This window comes from Macaca fascicularis, chromosome 4 (assembly GCF_037993035.2).
Source record: "Macaca fascicularis isolate 582-1 chromosome 4, T2T-MFA8v1.1".
In the NCBI taxonomy this organism is placed as follows: Eukaryota; Metazoa; Chordata; class Mammalia; order Primates; family Cercopithecidae; genus Macaca; species Macaca fascicularis.
In genome coordinates, this window is record NC_088378.1 from 15,422,828 (window position 1) to 15,437,678 (window position 14,851).

Genomic DNA, 14,851 nt, shown 5'->3' on the forward strand with positions numbered 1-14,851 from the left:
TGAAGTTCTTTTAAAATGGTATAAAAGTTTAACATTTAAAAATTAAATACCATTTAAACAATGATCATTGTAATCCTTTTAAAGTATCATGACATCTTTAGAGTGAGCACCTCTAATTTTTAATGAAGACATAGTGTTAAATAATGGTAGATCCAAGTCAACTTACATAAACTTCTCCAGGTGTAACCATCCAGTTAATTTTTGAATTTTCTTAGTAAGTCTGTAATCAGAAATACTTTCCACAATGATATACTTAAAAATACAGTATCACAGAAAACTAGTAATCAGGTAACCAAATGTTATATTCTTTACATATACACATTATATTCTTTTTTTTTCAATCCCTATAGCATAATTTTATATATTATAGTAATTCAGAGTGACCCAAGGGAAAAAAATAACTGATTACCTGGGCTTTTCTGGTACATCAGAAGGATTACTGCAAAATGGCTCCTGGTAAATAGTCTCTGAAAGGTCATGATCCAACAAAGTTGCCATAATTTCTTCCCTACTTGGTGGGGACATAAGTGGTTTCAGAATGTGAGCAGTTCGTGGGGTGAAACTGCCATTTTTAGATTGTGAAGGAGAACTAGTAGATCTTGGTGAACTATCAGGAGTTGGTGTCAACATATCATTGTTTCTTGAAACATACAGTTCTAAATCTTCACAGGCCATGTCCACAAGTTCACCATCAGGGGAGGAGAGTATTGCAGTAAAAGAGGTATTGGCTGAGTCAAGAGACCGTCCCATTTCTTTTCTGGTATGACCTTGAATCCAGTCTGAATTGTTTGGCTGTGGGAGGCTAAGAAACACTTCTTTGCTTACTGAACTCCTATTCAATCTAGATTTTTCATTTAGACAGTCTTCTGCCTGCTGAACACAGAAAGAATCCATTATTGAATTAGACCGAGTTGTTAGAGGATGAAAGCTATTTTTCCACTGGTTGTGGCGATGATTCTCAATACTATCTATGGATGATTTCTCAAAAATTTCAGGACTTAAAGTACCAGATCTAATCCATGAGGCTGAGTCCGTAGTATGCTTGTCTTCTTCACATTTCTGGTTGTCATGACTTAAAAACTCATTTTTTTCTATAGCTTGTCCTGGAAAAAGATCCTGAACAGCATCACTTAGGAACTTCTGAGGCAAATTCTGATCAGCTGGGACAAACTGACTTCCAGAGTAAAAGCTACAAAATCCAGTCTGACCTATTGTGTTAATATCAAAATTATAATTATGTTCAGGAGATAAACTATCTTCAAGTGAATAACAACTTTCAAAACCTGGATCTGAAAAAAAGATGGGACTATCATCTGATACGGAGTTATCCAACTGGCTAGAGTTTTGTAAATTTAAAGAGTCTACTTTGAGAAGTTTGGGGATTTTTTCTTTTGGTTTTGTACTTCTGGGAGTTCGAGGTTTTCTTGGGGCTGTTACCGATCGTGTCCGTTTATTTGCTTTGTTATGTTCAAGAGAACCAGAAATATTTTTATTTGGTTGGTGTTTATTAGATAACGGGTCTTGTATAATATTTGCATTTTGTGCTTTCTGCTGTCTTTTTTGTAACAATTCTTTTAGAACTGCCAGTCCAGACTGTCCTTCACCAAATGCTGAAGGTGCTGACACATTTCGATTTTTACACTGAGAAAGTGCTTTGGTTTGTGAAATTGCTTCTGATAATGACCTCTGTTTTACTCTTTCAGGTTTAAAATTTGACATATCTAAAATAAAGCCCCTTTGCTTTTGCTCCCATGCTATTTGTTTGATTGGACTTCTCAAGGAAGTTACAAAGCAATTATTAGGCATTTGGCTTTCATCTGAAGCTGTATTTCCCGGAGAACAAGTTTCACTGTGCTTTGACTGCTCTGCTATGCACACAATCTGCTGCTGACTATCTTTGCAATGCAAAAAATTAGGGGTATATGCTTGGTCCAGCTTTGATTCTAGGGAATTGCGATATTCACTTAACTTTCCGATTGATGACAAATAGTTTTTTTGTATATTATTTGCATTATCTTCTATCTTTGAAGACATACCCGAAGATATCTGTGTATTCTGTGCTACCTGAGACAAATGGTTGGAAAGGTCAAATACATTTTTCTGAATTAAGGTTGATTCCTTTAGAGTAAATATAGCACTTTGATTATGAGGTCTTTGAACATTAATTTTTGAGATTCCAGGTCCTATAGAATTACAAACAACTGATGGATGCAAATCATCTCGTGAACTGGGGAATGTCTGCACATCTACAGACTTCTTGCTTTCTAAGAAAGAAGAAAAGCAGCCAGATAACTTCTGTTGTGCATTAATTCCAGTGGGTAGGGGAGCAGAAAGGGGATGATCTACAGCAGAGCCCATTAGTGGCATATCTTTCTGTTTAAAAAGTAATTGAGCGCCTCCAGAACTACTTGCAAATTCAGACACATTCTGGTGTTTCAGTACAAACTTAACTTCAGCACCAGACTGAGATTTTATTTTTTCATCCTTAAGTGTTATATGCTTTCTCGATGTACCTTTCGCATTTGTTTTTTGTTTTGCTCTTGGTTTCTTTTTTCCATCATCTACTAGTTTATTTGTCTGATTTCGTTTGTTCCTTTTCTTAGTAACTACAGAGGGATTAACGAGCTTTGCTTTTGATTTCTTAACCTGTGCTCTTGCACGACTATTTTTTCCTATACGAGAATTAACAGTCTTATTATACACATTAGGACCCTTAAAAAGCATTGCCTCTTTTTCTGCAGCAGCCATGATTTCTTCAGCTCTTGGATCTGTGGGAGACCAGCAGCGAGGTGGAGAAGAATTTATGGGACTTGTGCTTCTCTCAGAAAGAAAACCTAGTTTAGACATAACATCACTATAATTCAAGTCACAATCTTCGGTTTCAGCATTGTAAGATGGTGAGGGAGGAGAAAGAAGAGCATGTGACCGTTTTTTCCTGAAAGACAAAGTTCTCTTGATATTTTCATTATTTGTCCTTTGTTGCTTACCAGTTTTTTTCTTAGCAGACTTATGTTTTGACTTTCTTCTGTGACTTTTCTTTGGTGTTAGTGGATAAATGGGATATTTGGTTGCAGGCGAGTCGGGAACTTTTGGCCAAAAGTCCTTCAAAGGTGCAAGCTTTTTATATAGTTCCATTTTTTCTTCTGTTAATATTACTTGTTTTTCTTTAGCGTCTATTTTTCCTAGCTTCACAAGCATATTTTTTCTCCCTCTAAATCTATTAATAATAATATACTTTATGATGACAGGAGGCAGCTTTTTAGACATTTTTCTTCGTTTTCGAGATTTGAGAGTTCCATCTAAACTTTCACCAATTTCCATGGGATGAGGTAGACTAATTTTTGAGTTGTGTGTTACAAAACTCGACTCACTATCTTCAGTCTCATAATTTACCTTGCGTTTGGCTCTAAGTGTGTATTTATTTCCATATAGTCCAAAGGACTGCTCAGTTTCTAACGTTCCATCTCCAAAGTGACAGTCTATAAAACCATCTGTGGGTGTTTTATTTTCAAAAGCTCCACGAGAGGTTTTAGTTAAATCACTGGCGAATGCACTATCCTTCTCAGGATTACTATTACAAGGATTATTTTGTATACTATTATCTTTCGTAGATCCAGTCTCACTACTTTTGGTAAAAGTCTCCTGATGACCTGCAAGTTTCTTTTTATTCAATTTTAACCGGGATGGTTTATTGCCAGGCTGTAGTTTATATGTGACAGGAGATAGTTTCTGTGGTCTAGTAAGACAGTTAGAAAGAACAACACTGGGAAAAAACATATAGTGTGCTGCTTGCTGGCTGAGGCTTGGCTTTTCTGTTTTATGTTCTTGAAATTCTTCATACCTAATTTTAAGTTTATTTAGTCCACTTTCATCAGCAGTGCTATTAAGAGAATGCACCATAGTTCTATTCTCCCCTGAGCATGACAGCAATTCACAATTTTCAGTAAATGATGAAGGGAATAAACTACTCAGAGCTGTGCTGTTTCCTTTTTCATTTCCTTCAGAGGACACTTTATTTTTTGAATGATTCAAGTCAGAAAAGTTGAAAGAATTTTTGCCCAATGTATTCTCGTTAGGGTGACGGTGCATATGTATAAAAGGGGAATCCTTTTCGATTTTTCTAATGTTTGTATATTTTCTACTTGGTACTTGTCTTGTAACAGATGGAATATCTTCTTCATAATCAAAAATACTACTTTCACAGGAAGACACTGGGAGGATCTCTTTCTTACTATTCTCTTTATGAGAATTTTCTGAATGAACAGTACTGCTTAAAGATCCAGGGTATTTCACAGAGTAAGTGCTTTCGTTTGTAAAAGAAGTGACTGAATTATCTAGACCTTTTTCTATATTTTTATTTGTCTGTGAAAGGTCTTCAATTAAATCTTCCTTGTTCAAAACATGGGAAGAAAGGGCACTTGTGTGTTTACACTGAAAGGTAATCTTAGCAGAAGATGAGGGTTCTAACGTAGCAGCATCTTTGTGAAAGATGGAGGGTTTAACTGATAGCTTGCTTGTTGCAATTACAGAAGAGTGGGTTCTAGAGTTTTCGTTGTTCAATGGATTGTCTGAAATGAGGAGGGAAAAACAGTTTATTTCATTTTACTCTTAATTTTTAAGACATTTTCCCACACCAAGATATTAATGCTATCACTATGAAAAAATTACATAAAATTAAGTTTGCATGTTTAAAACGGCTATCTTAACAAAAAGGTAATGTTTATCATTAATGACTCAATCTAAATATAGTTACAATTATGAGTCATCATTTTAAACACATATTCAATTGATCAGAAATAGATTATATTACTATTTAGTGCCTTTGGGGAATAAGGGAAAAATACTGTCACTTTAAAAATGTTCATAAAGTAATATGCTTTACATTATCACTTCAAATAAACTGAGCATATTTTTTAGTTTATTATTCTACTTACACAACAAACATTAAAGTTTTCAAAGCTTGAAATCAGTGATCAACAAATGTTATATCCTTTTAGAAATGAGAAACAAACCATATATCTACATTCTTTCAAAAGAAAAAAATCCTGAGGGACGAAACATCACTATAGCCTCACTTAGCCAACTATATAGAAAGTATGATTACAGTTTCAAAATCAATAGAAAGTATGATTAAAGTTTCAAAATCATATTTATTTATTTATTTATTTATTTATTTTTTTGGAGGCAGGGTCTTGCTCTGTTGCCTAGGCTGGAATGCTGTGGAGCAATCACAGCTCACTGCAGCCTCAAACTCTTGGGCTCATGTAAGCCTCCCACCTCAGCCTCCTGAGTAGCTGGGGCTACAGGCATGCACCATTATGCTGGGCTAATTTTTTTTTTAGTTTTTTAGAGACAGGGTCCCACTATGGTGCCTAGGCTGGTCTCGAACTCCTGAATTCAAGTGATCCTCTCACCTTGGACTCCCAGAATGCTGGGATTCCAGGTGTGAGCCAGAGCGCCTGACCTCAAAATCAAATATATTTTTAGATCCTAACTAACCAATTTCTCACAGTAGACTTGTTTACTTACCACTATTTTCATCTGCAGTTCCATCTAACTGAGGTATAGAAAGATTGGCTAGAAGCAAACTGTTATCACTCCATTCCATTTCTTCTTCTGAAGATGAGTCATCATCTTCAGTTGAACTTCTGTGGGTATTTCTGCACAGTGATCTGGAGAATATTAAAATTCACTAGTGAGCATGATCATTAGAAAAGACCATCTCAGATGCAAATCATGTATCTAAGTTAACTCTATAATAATGTAAGTTAACTATAATAATGTATCTAAGTTACTCTATAGTAAAACAATAAAAAACCCCTGAAAATTGTAACTTCTAGAAAAGCATATTTACTTTGCTTTATTAACATGTCTCACTATAGCAACTTACAAAGAATTATTATAATTACACTTTATAATCTCTTTCATGTGAGCTGAAATACACCACAATTCCTGCATTCTGAATTGCAAGAAATAAGAACAAAGAGATGAGTGAAGGGGCACTGAGGTCAGGGCTGAAGAGAAAATATTGAAGAAGAGAGAATAAATAGGAAGTAGTAAAGGTGTTCAGTCAATCTGACAGTAACTATAAAGTAGGGTTACTGAGAAATTCAGAGGGGCAGTGAAGTCCAGTTTCTTTAAGTTTCATCTCATATTGATATTAACTTGATGCTTTCCCTTTTAATTGAATGGGCAAACTTTTTTCCTATCCATATCCAATTTTTTCTTTCACTAATCTCAACTATTTGAAATTATTATTATTTTATTATACTGGAACTCTTTTTCCACTAAGCCTTTGCAAATCACAATTTATCATAAAAATCACTCCCTTAAGAGCTGAAAGAGGTATCAGAGGTCTAGTCCAACTTTCTATCCAATGCAAAAACCTGATTTTTTAATGAACCTGAGGCAATCTCTGTTTTTACATAATCTATATAAGGGGCTTGCTGTCTCACAGGGCAATCTTTCCATTGTTAATAGCTTTAATTGTTAATAGTTGTCTTCTTGTAATACACAAACTCTTTCAACTTCCATACATAATTCCTATTTTGTTCTCTGTAGCTATACACAGCAGGTTGATGCCATTTTCCACACGATAATCTTTAAAATACATAAAGGCATTTCTCATTCATCTTGTAATTCTAATTAGATCAAACAGTCTCCATTCAAAAGTTCTTCAAAAGTGACAATGCTTACAGATCCTTCTAGTTTTCTTCCTCTTCTTTCCCTTTCCTTTTTCAGTATTCTTAAAATATGGTGATCAGCACAGAATATAATATCCAATATAAAGAGTAGAATTAACTAAATCATTTTCTGGACACTATGCTTCTACTATTCAGTCTCTCTCTAATAACGTGTACAAAATGTTTAGGTTTGTTTTCCCAAGGTTAAAGTGGGCATGGTTTTCACTAAATTGGTTCAGCCAATGAACATATAAGCATAAATGTAATCATAGGATCGACAATGCCTATTATTAGAGCAGTGACAATGTTAGAGGAAAGAATTTAACATCACATCTGGAGATTTCTATATCTGATTTATTAAACAGAAAAATCAAAACTTTTGTCATATACATGTAAACACTGAATTTATGGATTAACTTCTTTCACCTTTCAGTGATGGCTTTGGGGTTGAAAATTTCAAACACAGACTAAAAAAGTTCTAATCTAGCCTACAGAAGTTTAAAGGAGAGGCATACTCAGTCTTTCAGGCTCACAGGCCTAGATTTTTCGATACACAGAGCATATAACTAAAGGGCAGACTCAAACCAATCAAGTTCACAGAGACTGATTTAGAAAACCACAACACCAACTTATTCACTGATTTTGAGAAACAAACCACAACACCAGTGTTTCCTTCTCAGTCTTTTATTTATTTGTTTTTAACCTTAGTTCCCTTAGTCTAATCAGACCCCAAAGCCATACCCTATCTTCAGTCTGACTCTATACATTGTTGCTCTGATACTCAACAACAGCTCAACTATCACAGGGCATTCTTTTTGTCTAGTTCTAAGATAAGAAGGCACTCCAATTTTGCCCCATTTATCACTCACATATGTTAATAATGTGTATATAAATGGATAACTTCTAAAAGTTAGGTTAATCTCTTAAAATGTAGCAGAACTTTATTTTGCTTGGAATATGGAGTATATGCCACATGAAAAACAGATCACTAAAAGGGAATTTTAAAACACCAATTTAGCTCATAAGGTATTTTATACACTGAACAATAGTAACAAGTAATTTCTGATTGAAGGATGATAATGCTAAAAGTTAATAAAACAAATGAAATAACTAAAAAATTACCTCTTTTTGGCACAATGTTCTTCAATATTGCTGTCCCATCTCTGGGACATCACCAAACTAAGCTCCATTTCCTCTTTTTCAATTTGTGGTTCATTTTCTTCATCATCACTATTTTGGGGATATTTATTATTTCCAAAGGAGCGACACGGTGATGGCATCCTATTTCTTTCCCCCCGATATCCATCACTTTCCAAACCAGCAAGAAGATGTACCAGAGCCTCATCAGGACTACTGTCCACTACAAAACAAGTACAATAATCACCAACAAATAACTCAAGTTTTCTTTTTTTTTGACACGGAGTCTTGCTCTGTCACCCGGGCTGGAGTTGGAGTGCAGTGGCGGATCTCGGCTCACTGCAAGCTCCGCCTCCCGGGTTCATGCCATTCTCCTGCCTCAGCCTCCCAAGTAGCTGGGACTACAGGCACCCGCCACCAAGGCCAGCTAATTTTTTGTACTTTTAGTAGAGATGGGGTTTCGTTGTGTAAGCCAGGATGTTCTCGATCTCCTGACCTCGTGATCCGCCTGCCTCGGCCTCCCAAAGTGCTGGGATTACAGGCGTGAGCCACCACACCCGGCCTGTTTTCTTAATAATCCAACAATTCAGATCACTTAGAATAAAATAACAACATCATAGATACTGGCACAGGCTGAAAGAATACAGTTGGTACAAAGGCTCAGGTGTTGAGGTAGCTCTCCTATCAAAGTTGATCCTTGGACCACCTGCATTAGAGTAATTTAGGGACATCATTAAAATAACATTGTTGTGTGCTCCGGTCAGGGCTGCCTGGGACTGCACAGGGTTTTGGCCATGGGGACAGCTCAGCACTGTCAGCCCCTAGTTGGAAGGCTTTGCCAGCGAAGGCTGGCAGTGGCTGCAAGAAGTCTGAGATACCGCTCAAGGGGAGGCTGCTGAAGGACTGGTTGAGCGCAGCCCTGGCCAGCGAGATGAGGAGGCTGGGACCGCAGCCCTAGCAACCCATGTTTCCTCCAGTGAAATCTGTGATACTCACCAAGAAAGAACCACTTATGGTGTTTCAGTAATGTACTGAACTTTGCAAAATATTAATTCAAAATAAATGCATTCTCCTTCTAAACTAATACGGTTTTCCCTGAATCAAAGTACAGTTAAAAAAAACTATTTTCTTTCACAAAGTTTTTTAAGCTGTATAGAAAAAAAGGCAAAGCTACTTGATTTAATGCAAGGTTTCATTTTCATATTCAGTAGAGTGCTTATTGAACATGCAACATTTACCTCTTCAAGTCAATAAAAAAAAACCTCTTCACAACACACATTTTCTCTGAATTACAATACTGAATATTTATGGTAGCACTGTTACTTACTGAAAACAGGTGACTCACTCAGTCTTTGGGTCAAAGGCTGAAAAGTCTGACTATTTTCCATGAGGTTCAAAATTGCTTCTTCATTAATAAGAGCTTCTTCCACTTTGTGTCTAGTGTGACCTTAATTTGACAAAGAATTAAAAAATTAAAGCAATGGCCTAAATCCAAAATTTATCATTTAGGATTTGTGTAAATTTGGAAGCATTACCATATAAACCTATTTTAAATTTCAAAATGTTAATGACGCATGCCAAATAAAAACATAATAAAAAGCCACAGAAATATTTAACCAGTCACATGGATTCATCAAATCAAACACTGAATCTATAAATCACCAAATATTTATAACCTCTTTAATCCTACTTAATGCGTGTAGTTCTATTAGTCTGATAAAAATCACTGCATATTCAAATATATAAAGTGAAAATGAAAGATAAACTATCTTATTTGAATACTAAAATTCTTTATTCTCTATGGTTCAAAAACAACAAATTAAGAATAAATGTTTTTCAACTCTTCTAAGAAAAAAAATTGACAGTGCTCATTATTTGACACATGTGTACTGGACTCTCTTCTGAATGCATAAAAAATAAAGAGCTTAGTGTAATTCCTAATGGGGTGTGTGCTGGTTTTTCTGCCTGTTTGTGAACTGTAGTTGTGGTTTCCCATTTCATTGTCATAACTGGGCAGAAATAGTTTTTAAGTGCTATAAAAACACAAAGAAATGGTTAAGCAATTAAAAAATTCATTTTACATTATATATTTCTCAGAAAGCTTTCATTATATATCACATTCATTGTATTTTCATGATATCAAAAAATAGTAGTCTATATGGCCATATAGAACCCTCCAGCAATTGCCGTCCCCTGCAGGAACACCAAACTGAACTATCCACACAAGCAAGCACCTTCATTAGAATAGAAAATCAGGAGAGCAATCACAGTACTTGGTTTTAACAACATATCAAGGAAAGAGACAGTGAAGAGGGTAGAAAAGACAGTCATGAATTGCTGATAGCACCTCCCACCCCTCAGGCAATGGTCTTGTGGCACAGAGAGAGAAATCTGTGTGCTTGGGAGAGACAGAACACAGTGAATGTGGGGCTTTGCATTGGAACTCAGTGCTACCCTGTCACAGTGGAAAGCAACATGGAACAGAATTTAGCCAGCACCCATGGGGAGAGGATTCGACCAGCCCCAGTCAGAGGCAAACTGCCCAATACAGCAGTCCAGAACCTGAGGTGCAGCCAGCATTACTACTATGGGCTAAAGCACTTTGGGATCCTAAATAAAGTTGAAAGGCAGTCTTATCCACAAGGACTGCAATTCTTGGGCAAGTCCCAGTACCGTGCTGGGCTCGGAGCCAGTAGACTTGGGGTACACACACCTAGTGAGAGAGTAGCTGGGGAAGCCAAGGAATTACTTGTGACCCCTCTTCCCCACCCCGCACAGTCCCAGGCAGTACAACTCACAGCTCCAGAAGACTCTTTCCTACCACGAGAGGACACGAGAGGGAAGAGCGAAGAGGACTTTATCTTGCAACTTGGATACCAGCTCAGCCACAGTAGGGAAGGTAGAGTTGTGACACACATATTCCAGGCCCTAACTCCTGGATGACAACTCTAAACACGCCCTGGACCAGAAGGGAACCTGCTGCCTTGAAAGGAAGGACTCAGACCTGGCAGGGTTCATCACTTGCCCACTAAAGAGCCCTTTGGCCTTGAGTAAACACAAGTGACACTCAGGCAGTACTTGCTGCAGGCCTCGGGTGAGATCCAGGGACATGCTGACTTCAGGTGTGACCCAGTGCATTCACAGCACTGGGAACAATTGAAAGCCCGTTCTCTAAGATCTGGAACAAGACAAGGATGCCTAGTTTCACCACTGTTATTCAACACAGTACTGGAAGTCCTAGTTACAGTAATCAGACAAAAGAAAGGAATAAATAAACTGCATCCAAATTGGAAAGGAAGAAGTCAAATTATCCTTATATGATCTTATATTTGGAAAAACCTACAGACTCCACTAAAAAACAAATTCAGCGAAGTTGCAGGATAGAAAATCAACATATGAAAATCAGTAGCATTTCTATATGCCAACAGTGAACAATCTGAACAAGAAATCAAGAAAGTAATCCCATTTACAATAGCTACAAATAAGATACCTAGGAATAAACTTAACCAAAGAAGTGAAACATCCCTACAATGAAAACTATAAAATATTGATGCAAGAAATTGAAGACGACACCAAAAAATGAAAAAGATATTCCAAGTTCATGGATTGGAATAATCAATACTGATAAAATGTCCATACCTACCCGGAGCAATCTACAGATTCAAAGCAATCCCTATCAAAATACCAATGTTATTCTTCACAGAAATAGAAAAAAATAATCCTAAAATTTACATGGAACCACAAAAGACCCCGAATAACCAAAGCCACTCTGAGCAAAAAGAATAAAACTGGAGGTCACATTACCTGACTTCAAGTTATACTACAGAGCAATAGTAATCAAAACAGCATGATACTGGCATAAAAACAGGCACACAGACCAATGGAACAGAGAACCCTGAAATAAATCCATAACTACAGTGAACTCTTTTTTGATGAAGGTGCCAAGAACATACCTTGGGGGAAAGAACAATTTCTTCAAATAAACGGTGCTGAGAAAACGCTGGATATCCACATGCAGAAGAATGAAACTAGACCCTGATCTCTCACCATATACAGAAATCAAATCAAAATGAATTAAAGACTTAAATCTAAGACTCAAACTATGAAACTACTAAAATAAAACATTGGGGAAACTCTCTAGAATATTCGCCTGAGCAAAGATTTTTTGGGAAATATCCCCAAAGCACAGGCAATCAAAGCAAAAGTAGACAAATGGGATCATATCAAGTTATTATACAAAGCTTCCGCACAGCAAAGGAAACAATCAACAAAGTGAAGAGACAACCCACAGAGTGGGAGAAAATATCTGCAAACTATCCATCTGACAAGGAATTAATAACCAAAATATATATAACTCAATAGTAAAAAATCTAATAATCCAATTAAAAAATGGGCAAAAGATCTGAACAGACATTTCTCAAAAGAAGATATACGAATGGCAAACAGGTGAAAAGGTGCTCAACATCACTGATCATCAGAGAAATGCAAATCAAAATTACAATGAGAAATCATCTCACCCCAGTAAAAATAGCTTTTATCCAAAAGACAGGTAATAATGAATGCTGGCAATGATGTGGAGGAAAGGGAACTCTCGTACACTGTTGGTAGAAATGTAAATTAGTACAGCCACTATGGAGAACAGTATGGAGGTTCCTTAATAAACTAAAGATAGAACTACCATATAATCCAGCAATCTCTCTACTCGGTATTTATCCAAAGGAAATGAAATTGATATGTCGAGTTGAAGAGATATCTGCACTCCCATGTTTATCACAGTCCTATTCACAACAGCCAAGATTTGGAAGCAATCTAAGTGTCCATCAACAGATGAATGGATAAAGAAAATGTGGTACATTTACACAATGGAGTACTATTCAGCCCTAAAAAGTGTGAGATCATGCCATCTGCAACAACATGGATGGAAGTGGAGGACATTATGTTACGTGAAATATGCCAGGCACAGAAAGACAAACTTTGCATGTTCTCACTCACTCGTGGGGGCTAATTAATAATTAAAACAATGGAACTCATGGAGATGGAGAGTAGAATGATGGTTACCAGAAGCTAGGAAGGGTAGTAGGGTGGGGGGTGGGGAAGTGGGGTGGTTAATGAGTACAAAAAAATTGAAGGAATAAGATCTAGTATTTGATAGCAGAACAGGGTCACTACAGTCAACAATAATCTATGGTACATTTAAAAATAACTAAAAGTATAACTGGAATGTTTGTAACACAAACAAATAAATGCTTGAGGTTATGGATACCCATTTATCCTGATGTGATTATACTGTATGCCTGTATAAAAATCTCTCATGTACCCCATAAATATATATGCCTACTATGTACCCCAAAAAATTAACAAAAAATTAAAAGTAAAAAGTAAAATTTCAAATGCATTAAAGACCTAAATATGAAAAACCAAATTGTAAGCACACATAAGCCTTAAAATGAATACTTCAGAGAAAATTTTCATTACATCAGGGTAGGCAAGGTCTCATAAATCACATACCAAAACTAAACCATAAAGGAATATTGTAAACTTGACATTAAAACTGAAGACATGTAAAACTCCAAGGATAACCTTTTTTTTTTTTTTTCAAATGGGGGGAAAAGAAGTTAACATTTTTTTTTTTGAAGATTTTTACAAGACAAGCCTAGATGGAGAGAAAATATCTCTACAATAAGTATAACTGACAAAGACTTAATATCTAGAAAATATGAAGAACTCCTACAAATAAGAAAAAGAAATGACTCAATAGAAAATGAGCAAATAACATAATTCACAGAGAAACCCAAATGGCCTTTAAAGATGCTCAAATTCGTTAGTAATTAGGAAATGCAGATTAAAATGCAGAGACACTATTTCAAAGAATCAGAGCGGCAAATCTTTTACATCTATTATTTTATACTTATTATTTGATGCTATCAAATGTTGAGGTTTCGCTTGCCTAGTAAAATTGCGTACGATACAATGTGACTTCTGGGTAAAACTTTTATTATTGTCTTGTTTACTAACCATGTATAAGCTAATTGCATTATAAAAAAACTGTTAGAACAGATGCTATCTAGGTAGAGTACAATGCATACACCCGAACATTCAGCAACTCACTCTTCTGCATGTGTTTGGTAGAGAAACTCCTGCATATAGCCATAAGGAGACAGATATAGCACTAAGTGCAAAAGTAAAGACCATCTAATACTTGTTGAGAAATAGATAACACTGTTGTTTAGTCTTAAAATGGAACAGTCATCAGCAGCTAAAATGAATGAACAAGGATAAATTTCAAAGTTATAATGTTGACATAAAAGATGCTCAACATTAGTAGTAATGAGGGTAATGAAAATTAAAACCACAGTAAGATTCTATTTCACACACTAGGATGACTACATTAAAAAAGACAGATAATAACAAGTGTTAGTGAGGATGGAGAGCCTGAGAAACTCTCCTATATTGCTGGTGGGAAAGTAAAACATTGCTGTCACTTTAAAAACAGCTTGGGAGTTTATTTTAAATTAACTCAAATTAAACACAAATGTACCACATGCCCTAGCAATTCTTTTGCTTGGCAGAGGTAATCTTTTTAGTGAAGTTTATTCTTAAACTGTTTCGTTTGTTACTATTTATATCATTTTACAACTCTTTTTATGATATTTATCCTAAAATTTATGCTTTACTGCTTAGAGCAGCACTTTTTTTTGTTTTTTGTTTGTTTTTTGTTTTTGAGATGGAGTTTTGCTCTGTCGCCCAGGCTGGAGTGCAGTGGCATGATCTTGGCTCACTGCAACCTCCACCTCCCAGGTTCAAGCCATTCTCCTGCTTTGGCCTCCTGAGTAGCTGGGATTACAGGTGTGCGCCACCACACCCGGCTAGTTTTTATATTTTTAGTAGAGACAGTGTTTCACCATGTTGGCCAGGCTGGTTGCCAACTCCTGACCTCAGGTGATCCGCCCGCCTCAGCCTCTCAAATTGCTGAGATTACAGGCATGAACCACTGTACCTGGCCAGCGGCACGATTCTTACCAATCAAAAGT

At 36.3% G+C, this 14,851-nt stretch overlaps 1 protein-coding gene across 17 annotated transcripts in view; it reads right to left on the reverse strand.

Moving 5' to 3' along the window:
- Positions 1-14,851, reverse strand: part of REV3L (REV3 like, DNA directed polymerase zeta catalytic subunit) — a 189,342-nt gene that overhangs the window by 75,243 nt on the left and 99,248 nt on the right. For all 17 annotated transcript variants that reach the window (XR_012433354.1, XR_012433355.1, XR_012433357.1 and 14 more), the window contains 4 exons: positions 9,148-9,267; positions 7,806-8,043; positions 5,530-5,672; positions 410-4,568 (listed from right to left, as the gene is read on the reverse strand). Coding sequence is in view for 13 of the 17 variants with exons in the window: in XM_005551601.5 (XP_005551658.3) it covers positions 410-4,568; positions 5,530-5,672; positions 7,806-8,043; positions 9,148-9,267 (4,660 nt within the window). In the remaining 4 variants the exon portion in view is untranslated. The remainder of the gene's footprint in view (positions 1-409; positions 4,569-5,529; positions 5,673-7,805; positions 8,044-9,147; positions 9,268-14,851) is intronic.